Raw genomic sequence first — 11926 nt, 5'->3', positions numbered from 1 at the left:
TCCATATTTTCAGCATGTAGTCAAATGTGACGCTCGGCCTCTAGTCAGTTTAGTTATTTCATGTTTCTAGCTCAAACACACCAGGTGAACTAATGAAGCCCTTGCTCAGTTGCATCAGGTGCTTGAGACAACCACTGCTTTCCATATTTGTGCTTCTGTGAGATTCTATTCAGGGAACTGAATCATTTTGAGACTTTTGAGAAAGTTGCTTTATCAGTTGAATTTGGGAAAAACCACTCGAAGAATTAAGAAGCTACTTCAGTTGCTTTTGTTTGATTTGTTTCCTGCAAACAGCTGAAAGGCTGTACATTTTGACAATAAACATTTGCAGTGGGGTTTGAATAAATTTTATTACAACTATAAAGCTCAATACGTTGAGAAATCTCAAGACGGTGTCTGACACCAGCATCAGATCAGAGTTTGCTTGTGAGCATCACACTGTAACGCTACAGAAATCCCAGCTGAAGCTTGACATGTATAGTAGAATAATCAGACAAAAAATCAGAGCTGCACAATATGGACAAATAAATTCTAAATGTTTTCAGGTTAGTGAATATCACGACAGCACAACTATGAGCCCTAAAATTAAACAGACACAATTAACAATACTACAGGGACATTAGTGCTGTCTGCTCAGCACAGCCAACATAGTGCACTACATATAGTGTACAATATCCGACAAAAAATGTCAGAAACAACTGTCACCACTGTTGGATATTTTTACATAAAATATGGGTTAAAATTGGTGAATGTTGCTTTTCAGTAGCAGATTTCTCACAATCTGTAAAACTCTAAAATGAGATTTAGTGCAGCTTAACAGCACTCATCTTTTTCAGCAGTGTTTCTGGGTGTTCACATGTGTATGCTTTTACTCCTGTTATAAGGTCACTTACACACACTTATAAGAAGCAAAGACACACACATACTCATACAGAAACACAGACAGAAACACAGACAGACCGAGATGAAGACAGACAGACACGGACACACAGACAGACACGGACACACAGACAGACACGGACACACAGACAGACACACACACGGACAGACGGACACACAGACAGACACGGACACACAGACAGACACGGACACACAGACAGACACGGACACACAGACAGACACGGACACACAGACAGACACACACACAGACAGACACACACACAGACAGACACACACACAGACAGACACACACACAGACAGACACGGACACACAGACAGACACGGACACACAGACAGACACACACACAGACAGACACACACACAGACAGACACGGACACACAGACAGACACGGACACACAGACAGACACACACACAGACAGACACACACACAGACAGACACACACACAGACAGACACACACACAGACAGACACGGACACACAGACAGATACGGACACACAGACAGACACGGACACACAGACAGACACGGACACACAGACAGACACAAACACACACACAGACAGACACGGACACACAGACAGACACACAAGGACACACAGACAGACACACAAACACACACACAGACAGACACACACAGACAGACACACACACAGACACTTACAGATAAGGTCACTTACACACACTTATAAGAAGCAAAGACACACACATACTCATACAGAAACACAGACAGAAACACAGACAGACCGAGATGAAGACAGAGATGCAGACAGACAGACACGGACACACAGACAGACACACACACAGACAGACACACACACAGACAGACACACACACAGACAGACACGGACACACAGACAGACACGGACACACAGACAGACACACACACAGACAGACACACACACAGACAGACACGGACACACAGACAGACACGGACACACAGACAGACACACACACAGACAGACACACACACAGACAGACACACACACAGACAGACACACACACAGACAGACACACACACACAGACAGACACGGACACACAGACAGACACACACACAGACAGACACGGACACACAGACAGACACAGACACACAGACAGACACGGACACACAGACAGACACGGACACACAGACAGACACACACAGACAGACACGGACACAGACAGACACACACACAGACAGACACGGACACACAGACAGACACGGACACACAGACAGACACACACACAGACAGACACACACACAGACAGACACACACACAGACAGACACGGACACACAGACAGACACGGACACACAGACAGACACACCCACACAGACAGACACACCCACACAGACAGACACACCCACACAGACAGACACACACACAGACACTTACAGATAAGGTCACTTACACACACTTATAAGAAGCAAAGACACACACATACTCATACAGAAACACAGACAGAAACACAGACAGACCGAGATGAAGACAGAGATGCAGACAGACAGACACGGACACACAGACAGACACGGACACACAGACAGACACACACACAGACAGACACACACACAGACAGACACGGACACACAGACAGACACGGACACACAGACAGACACGGACACACAGACAGACACAATCACACACACAGACAGACACGGACACACAGACAGACACACAAGGACACACAGACAGACACACAAACACACACACAGACAGACACACACACAGACAGACACACACACAGACAGACACACACACACACAGACACACAAACACACAGACAGACACGGACACACAGACAGACACACACACAGACAGACACACACACAGACAGACACACACACAGACAGACACGGACACACAGACAGACACGGACACACAGACAGATACACACACAGACAGATTCACACACAGACAGATACGGACACAGACAGATACGGACACAGACAGATACGGACACAGACAGATACGGACACAGACAGATACGGACACAGACAGATACGGACACAGACAGATACGGACACAGACAGATACGGACACAGACAGATACGGACACACAGACAGATACACACACACACACAGACAGACACGGACACACAGACAGACACACAAGGACACACAGACAGACACACAAACACACACACAGACAGACACACACACAGACAGACACACACACAGACAGACACACACACAGACACTTACAGATAAGGTCACTTACACACACTTATAAGAAGCAAAGACACACACATACTCATACAGAAACACAGACAGAAACACAGACAGACCGAGATGAAGACAGAGATGCAGACAGACAGACACGGACACACAGACAGACACACACACAGACAGACACACACACAGACAGACACGGACACACAGACAGACACGGACACACAGACAGACACACACACAGACAGACACACACACAGACAGACACACACACAGACAGACACACACACAGACAGACACACACACAGACAGACACACACACACAGACAGACACGGACACACAGACAGACACACACACAGACAGACACGGACACACAGACAGACACAGACACACAGACAGACACGGACACACAGACAGACACGGACACACAGACAGACACACACAGACAGACACGGACACAGACAGACACACACACAGACAGACACGGACACACAGACAGACACGGACACACAGACAGACACACACACAGACAGACACACACACAGACAGACACACACACAGACAGACACGGACACACAGACAGACACGGACACACAGACAGACACACCCACACAGACAGACACACCCACACAGACAGACACACCCACACAGACAGACACACACACAGACACTTACAGATAAGGTCACTTACACACACTTATAAGAAGCAAAGACACACACATACTCATACAGAAACACAGACAGAAACACAGACAGACCGAGATGAAGACAGAGATGCAGACAGACAGACACGGACACACAGACAGACACGGACACACAGACAGACACACACACAGACAGACACACACACAGACAGACACGGACACACAGACAGACACGGACACACAGACAGACACGGACACACAGACAGACACAATCACACACACAGACAGACACGGACACACAGACAGACACACAAGGACACACAGACAGACACACAAACACACACACAGACAGACACACACACAGACAGACACACACACAGACAGACACACACACACACAGACACACAAACACACAGACAGACACGGACACACAGACAGACACACAAACACACACACAGACAGACACAAACACACACAGACAGACACACAAACACACAGACGGACACGGACACACAGACAGACACGGACACACAGACAGACACGGACACACAGACAGACACGGACACACAGACAGACACGGACACACAGACAGACACACAGACAGACACACACACAGACAGACACACACACAGACAGACACACACACAGACAGACACACACAGACAGACACAAACACACACAGACAGACACGGACACACAGACAGACACACAAACACACACACAGACAGACACACACACAGACAGACACACACACAGACAGACACGGACACACAGACAGACACACAAACACACACACAGACAGACACGGACACACAGACAGACACGGACACACAGACAGACACACCCACACAGACAGACACACCCACACAGACAGACACACCCACACAGACAGACACACCCACACAGACAGACACACACACACAGACAGACACACCCACACAGACAGACACACACACACAGACAGACACACACACACAGACAGACACACCCACACAGACAGACACACCCACACAGACAGACACACCCACACAGACAGACACACCCACACAGACACACACACACACACACACACACACACACATAGGATTTAACTTCTGGTTGTATATAATGCACTTACTGTAGCGGGTAAATGCGAACCTTTAGGTTCAAATAATGGAAACATTAATATTTATTGCTAAATGATTATTAAAATAGATGTGTTGCAGCTAAGAAAAGGCTGCTTTAAACACCACTTTCACAGATGAGGATGTTTTCACCAGAATGATTTGAGTGACTAAATGCTTTCTGACCTGCAGGGGGAGCCGGCTGAATGGTGACCGGTGCGGGTTTGACCACCGGCACTATGGTAGCCTGCACTGGCTGGATGATGATGGTTTTGGTCTGCAAGGCTGCAGTCTGAGTGATGGGCAGGGCTGTGATGAGTGGCTTAGGCTGAATGGAGACTTTAGGGCTCAGCTGAATGGGTCTCATAACAGGTTTAGCTATAAAGACAAGAAATAAAAAAACGCCAACTGAACACTAATATCATTCTCAGTGGATAAAGCAAAATGACACATCATTCTAAATAAATGCACTACACTGTGCTTCAGTGCCCATGAATTCAGGAAAGCAGGATAAATTTGGTGTGTGTGTGTGTGTGTGTGTTTGTGTGTGTGTTTTTGTGTGTGTGTGTGTGTGTGTGTGTGTGTGTGTGTGTTTGTGTGTGTGTTTTTGTGTGTTTGTGTTTGTGTGTGTGTGTGTGTGTGTGTGTGTTTTTGTGTGTGTTTGTGTGTGTGTTTTTGTGTGTGTGTGTGTGTTTGTGTGTGTGTGTGTGTGTGTGTGTTTTTGTGTGTGTTTGTGTGTGTGTTTTTGTGTGTGTTTGTGTGTTTTTGTGTGTGTGTTTTTGTGTGTGTTTGTGTGTGTTTGTGTGTGTGTTTTTGTGTGTGTGTGTGTGTGTGTGTGTTTGTGTGTGCACAACAGTCAGTGAATGACATAAAAGTGTCGGTATCCAGCACAGCGGTTGGCTGAGTGTTTTCACCTTTTATCTGATTGGTCTTCCTGACTGGCTTCTTCTCAGGAGGTGGTTCAACAGAGCCGCTATAGTCTGAGCAGGTGGAGAGTGGAGAGTGCTGCGACTGGGTGGAGAGCGGAGACAGAGCTTCATCCTGTGAGGACAGAAAAAAAACTGAGCAAAATAAACAAATACAGCATTGAGACTGCAGGAATTCACAATAAAAGTCCTCTCGCTCTAGTGCGATTCAACATACATACACACACAGGTGAGACAGTTAAAAGAATCTAACAGGAAGTGTTAGATCACTGATGGAACAGGACTCATGGTAGAGAAACATCTAGACCGAAAGCTCCAAATGACACAGATGAGGAGCTCAATTACACACTCGTGGTTTTATAACTAATTTTTTTAAAAGGGGTTCTGAGGTTTTATAAAAATGGTTCTGTTGTGCTTTCAATGAGAGTCCATGTGGAGATCTACACAGTTCTGTCACTATGACATGCAGGAGCAAGATGTTCCTTATGTAGCTGCTGCAGCTCTATGACTCAAGTCTGATTTTGGAAATAAGATGTTTCTCCTGCTATGACCTTTAACCAATCGCCTTTCTGCATGGAGACAGAAGTTAATCTGTTTAAACTCTTTTAGATAATACTGTAATTACACATATCACTGTATGTGCAAACAAAAGCCTGATATCTGAATAGCATTCTAACCATAAATTTTGTCACAAAGCGTCTTCAAGATGTAGATCCCTAATGATCAAGCCAAAGATGGCCATTATTCCATTATTCTATAAAGCCTAATCTTACAATCCATGTTGACAAAGCTCTGATGGTGAGCATGCATTTCTGTACGACAATCTAAGCAGCTGTTTGACAGACGTGAGCTCTCAGGCGCTCAGAGCATCACTGTAGGTACAGACGGCAGGGTGAGGGGAAGACTGTTACCTCAGTGATGTTCATTAGTGATACACTGGCTGTGGGTTGGAACAGTACACAGAGCTGTCAGCAGGCTGTCACTTCCTCTTACAATGAGACTAGTGAGCAAGGTGACTTGAGGGATAACTAAGATGAGCTCGTTAGCACGCTCTCTCTCTCTCTCTCTCTCACACACACACACACACACACACACACACACACACACACACACACACACACACACACACCATCTGGACATGTTAATGCTTATTCTCAGGACAGCTGTGAAAGGTCAATCTTCATTATTTCTCAGTCTTGCTAATTATGTGTTTCCTCAATCATGTACACTTTTTGACAATATGAGCCGTTTTTATTTACTGTAAAGCTGCAGTTACCAGCTATACACTTCTGCTGCTATGTGCATTTTTTTAATCAGGACTAGCAATTTTTTTTTTGCAATTCGTGTACTATTATTGACTGCACCTTTCCGGTGTACAGTATTAGTTACTGCTCACTATTTTCATGGGCTCAGTTTGAGACTCAGGCTGCTGTTAACTGGTTATGTACCGTCACACCCTTCACACCCCGCTTGGGGGCATCACCACATCACTGTCACTGCTGTGGAAAATATAGTGCACCCTCTGGTCACCCGTGGTCATCAAAGTTTGGATGTTGTGATCCTGTCCAGTATAAAGTGGGTTAACTGCCACAAAGTTGATTATTTTCCTCATAACAGCCTGACACCGTACACCATGTTTTTCCTCACAGAATACATTCTAAACAAACTCGTTCTTAAGACAGCACACGAATGAAAGCATACAGATTGGGCAGATAGACGTACAGACCGCCTGAGAATATTAGCAGTGGAGGAGTAAAAAAGCAGCTTGTACTTTACTGAAATATCTCAATGTCTTACGTAACAGCTTTACATCAGACTGTTAATGAGTGCAATAGGTTAGATAATTCTCTCCTTATAGATAACCTCATAACCCCCAGATGATTATACATTACTCTGTGTTACAGAGGATTTTCTTTTTATTTATTAGTCACAGCATTAATAATAATTAATAATTAATAATAATAATAATATAATAAATAGGGAACAAGTTTTAATGTATTCATTGATAGAGACTTAGAAGCTCTAAAAAACCTCAGTTAAATAATCTGACTGAGGAGTTTCATCAGCTTGCAGCACGTCCTGATCATTCTTACAGCCACATAATAGTTTAATTACCCCCACACCCTTCATCACAACACTCCTGTCATCCTGCACACACTGAGATTCATTTTAATGACTACTATGTGAACGCTCACACACACACACACACACACACACACACACACACACACACCAAACAAGTATGACAACAAAATTTCCAAAACAAATAAGATGCAAATGGACACAATGAACAATACAGAGAGACTTAAAACTAACTCTGACTGAAAACACGCAGATATAATCATTCTTCTTTGCGCATATCCACTGTAAATCTAAGTTATACCCAAATACACACACACACACACACACAGTATGTCTGCTTACAAGTAGAGAACAGGGTGAAGATGCCTCGGTTGATGCGGGTGAGGAGACTGAAATGAGTGTGTGTGCTGGAGAGAGGGATTCTGTTGAAATGTCTCCATCTGCAGGTTAAAACAAATACATGACAGATCACAATAACACCACAGACAGGAAATAAAATATCATAAAATCAGAGAGCAGAAAATCGACCTGTACACATGCTGCTGGTGTCTGGCCACATGTCAGAGCTCCAGACAGGTAGATCCATGTCTAAGTCAAGATCGGCAGCACCGGCCATCTGTAAAAACACACACAACTTCAGCTCTTTTCAGCATCCAGGAGAAAAACCTCCATGCTGTGTCCAAGTATTAAATGTGTGCAGCAAGAAAATCAGTAACACCAAAACTATAGCTGAGGAGATCTAATAATTAGTGACTGAAGACAGAAAAAGAGCTGGAGACATGGATGTAAGTGCTTTTCTGCTGAATTAATCATTTAATATATAATCGTGTAATTTGCATTTATTTACTCTAATCAAAATTTGAAGGGATGATTCATCGTTAAATTCCATAATCAGAATATTTTATTGTCCATTAAATAGGGTTTATTGTCTGCTTCTGTTTTATTCAGGCTGTCTGTGCGATCTCTTTCCCCCAAGTGTTTCTATAGTGACAGGAAAGAGAAATATGATCTACATGTTTACATGTAAAAGGCATCATTACACACTGTTCTGCTCAGATCAGAAAGTGGCACAGAGGAAGTTTAATCATCCTTTACAATCACGTGAATGTTAACATCTGTGAAGGTTTACGTTCATCCAGGTCAATCAAATCGTGTCAATATAGTCCTGAAGATTTCATCTGAAGAACTCAGGTCAGATAAATGCTGTGAGAAGTGAGAGATCAAGAGAGAGATTTCTCACCGTCACCCTATAGACTGCTCTCATTTCATTTACAGACGTTTTCACAGCTTTAGTTCATAATGTATGTAATTGTAATGCTTGCCGTTATAATATTTAATAAATGTCTAATAGCAAATTAATCAGACCCTTTTAGGGGACCAACATTCCACCCTCATTCAAATAAGATCTTAAAATAAGATCTTTTAAGATCTTAAAATAACTACAGATTGTGTGACGTCCTGCTGTGACTTATTGTTCTACAACTGTTCTACAAAAATTCTTGCAATAAAGTAATATAGAAATGTGTGTGTGCGTGTGTGTGTGTGTGTGTGTGTGTGTGTGAGTGTGGGGCTGATTTGACTTGACTTACATAGCCGTTTGAGAGAGCCTGCAGCAACTCTTCCGCATCTCCCAGGCCGTCTAACTCATCAAACAAACTGATATCTACACAAGAAAAGGACAATGAGATGCTGATGATAAAAGGGAACAAGTATTAAAAATAATAATAATAATTAAAAAAAAATCAATCCTTCCCAGAGTCAGAACCTATGTACAATGAATTTTTACTTCTTCCAAAAGATATAAATATCTCTCCAAAGCAAAACGTACAATGAGCTTTGTGAACAGAAGCCTTGCTGACATGTACATTAACAGTGAGACAGTGAACTGATGGTTATTACACAATTAAAGCTTTCAGAAGAACGACATTCCTGGATAATGTCACACTTTTCTCCATTAATCATAAATCTCAGAAGACTACATCAGTGATCATACACTTTTCTTTACTGAGTAAAAACACACTTATATGTCCTTTAATTTACTTATTATTTATTATGTCAACAAATACAAGCGATTAGTAAATAAATGCCTGTACAAATAATAGTAGAGAACAAGAGTGTTTGTAGAAACCTGGGGTAAAGCAGTTAGGAAGTGTAAGATGTGAGATGTTAGGAGATGTTATGACACGGTATGAGATGTTAGGAGAAATGATGAGACGTTATGAGACATGAGATGTTATGAGAAATGATGAGATGTTATGAGACGTTAGGCTATATGATGAGACGTTATGAGACATTAGATGTTATGAGAAATGATGAGATGTTATGAGACGTTAGGATATATGATGAGACGTTATGAGATGTTAAGAGAAATGATGAGACGTTATAAGATGTAATGAGACGTTATGAGATGTTAGTAGATGTGATGAGATGTTAGTAGATGTTAGTAGATGTGATGAGATGTTAGTAGATGTTATGAGACATTATGAGATGTTAGGATATATAATGAGATGTTAGTAGATGTTAGGAGATGTGATGAGATGTTAGATGTTAGTAGATGTGATGAGATGTTAGTAGATGTTAGTAGATGTTAGTAGATGTGAGTAGATGTGAGTAGATGTGATGAGATGTGATGAGATGTTAGATGTTATTAGATGTTAGTAGATGTTAGTAGATGTGATGAGATGTTAGATGTTATTAGATGTTATTAGATGTTAGTAGATGTGAGTAGATGTTAGTAGATGTTAGTAGATGTGAGTAAATGTGAGTAGATGTTAGATGTTAGTAGATGTTAGTAGATGTGAGTAGATGTTATTAGATGTTAGTAGATGTTAGATGTTAGTAGATGTTAGATGTTAGTAGATGTTATTAGATGTTATTAGATGTGAGTAGATGTTAGTAGATGTGAGTAGATGTTATTAGATGTTATTAGATGTGAGTAGATGTTAGTAGATGTGAGTAGATGTTATTAGATGTTATTAGATGTTAGTAGATGTTAGATGTGAGTAGATGTGAGTAGATGTTATTAGATGTTATTAGATGTTATTAGATGTTATTAGATGTTAGATGTTATTAGATGTTAGTAGATGTGAGTAGATGTTAGATGTTAGTAGATGTTATTAGATGTTATTAGATGTTAGTAGATGTTATTAGATGTTAGATGTTATTAGATGTTATTAGATGTTATTAGATGTTATTAGATCAGTTTGTTTACCCCACTCTCCGTCCTGATCGATGGACATGTTCCCAGTGTCGTTACTCATCGCTGTAGGAGTTATAAATCGCGAAGGATCTTCGACGTTCAACAACAACTCTTTCGACATAGTTCCTTAAAGACATTAGTGACATGTATAAGTGAGAAAATCGGAATTAAACACGGTTAAAAATCGGTGTCCATCTCAGCGCTGTTCAACACAATTCCGGTTCGAGTATCGTTTCCACTTTACGTACACGTCTGACTTTACTGTAGCTCTACGGGTACCGAAGAGGCTCATGCTGTTTAACGCGTTAAACATGCCGTAAGATGGCAGTGAGGAGCTTTTTGTTCAGCTGTAACTCGGACTGTCTCAGACTTGTAAACACGTTATGTTTAAGGAATCTGCTTCTGTTCGACTTTCCGTGTCCAACAACTTTAAAACGGTCAGATCAAAAGGTTTGACCATGAAATTATTGGGTGATTTCTATATGTAACAGTAACAGTTGTTATCAATTCTTTAATTAGATTTTTAGTTGGAAATTTTAATAGATTCTTTGGTCAAGGTAATTGTTACAGAGCAGTTTGTTCAATTTTGTGCACAAATGAGACACAAATATTATACTTACATATTTATTAAAGTTTTGTGAACCTGTGATCCCAATAACTGCAACTAAACATTTCTGGTAAGCTTCAGCGCTGGGATGTTGGTGGGTTTTGTCATATAAACCACATGCTTCAAGGTCCTTCTGCTACATTTCTTTTAGATTAATTACATTGACTTGGTCACAATAATTTTATTCTTTACAAAAATCTAACTATTCTTTGCTAGAATGAATTGTGTGCTTGAGAACGTTGTCTTGCTGCTTGATCCCCTTTTTCTTGAGATTCAATCCACAGACAAATGTTCTGAAATTTGTGCAGGTATAAATCAG

The 11926-nt window shown here is 41.8% G+C and overlaps 1 protein-coding gene across 1 annotated transcript in view; it reads right to left on the bottom strand.

The window, feature by feature from the left end:
* Nucleotides 1-11256, bottom strand: part of atf6 (activating transcription factor 6) — a 40217-nt gene extending 28961 nt beyond the window's left edge. The window contains exons 1-6 of the mRNA XM_060866929.1: nucleotides 11013-11256; nucleotides 9391-9464; nucleotides 8330-8417; nucleotides 8144-8241; nucleotides 5708-5834; nucleotides 4980-5171 (exon numbers count right to left, since the gene is read on the bottom strand). Coding sequence (XP_060722912.1) covers nucleotides 4980-5171; nucleotides 5708-5834; nucleotides 8144-8241; nucleotides 8330-8417; nucleotides 9391-9464; nucleotides 11013-11121 — 688 coding nt within the window. The 5' untranslated portion in view covers nucleotides 11122-11256. The remainder of the gene's footprint in view (nucleotides 1-4979; nucleotides 5172-5707; nucleotides 5835-8143; nucleotides 8242-8329; nucleotides 8418-9390; nucleotides 9465-11012) is intronic.
* Nucleotides 11257-11926: the final 670 nt, after the last annotated feature.

Source organism: Tachysurus vachellii, chromosome 3 (assembly GCF_030014155.1).
Source record: "Tachysurus vachellii isolate PV-2020 chromosome 3, HZAU_Pvac_v1, whole genome shotgun sequence".
NCBI classification, from domain to species: Eukaryota; Metazoa; Chordata; class Actinopteri; order Siluriformes; family Bagridae; genus Tachysurus; species Tachysurus vachellii.
This window is presented reverse-complemented; position numbering and strand designations above follow the sequence as displayed.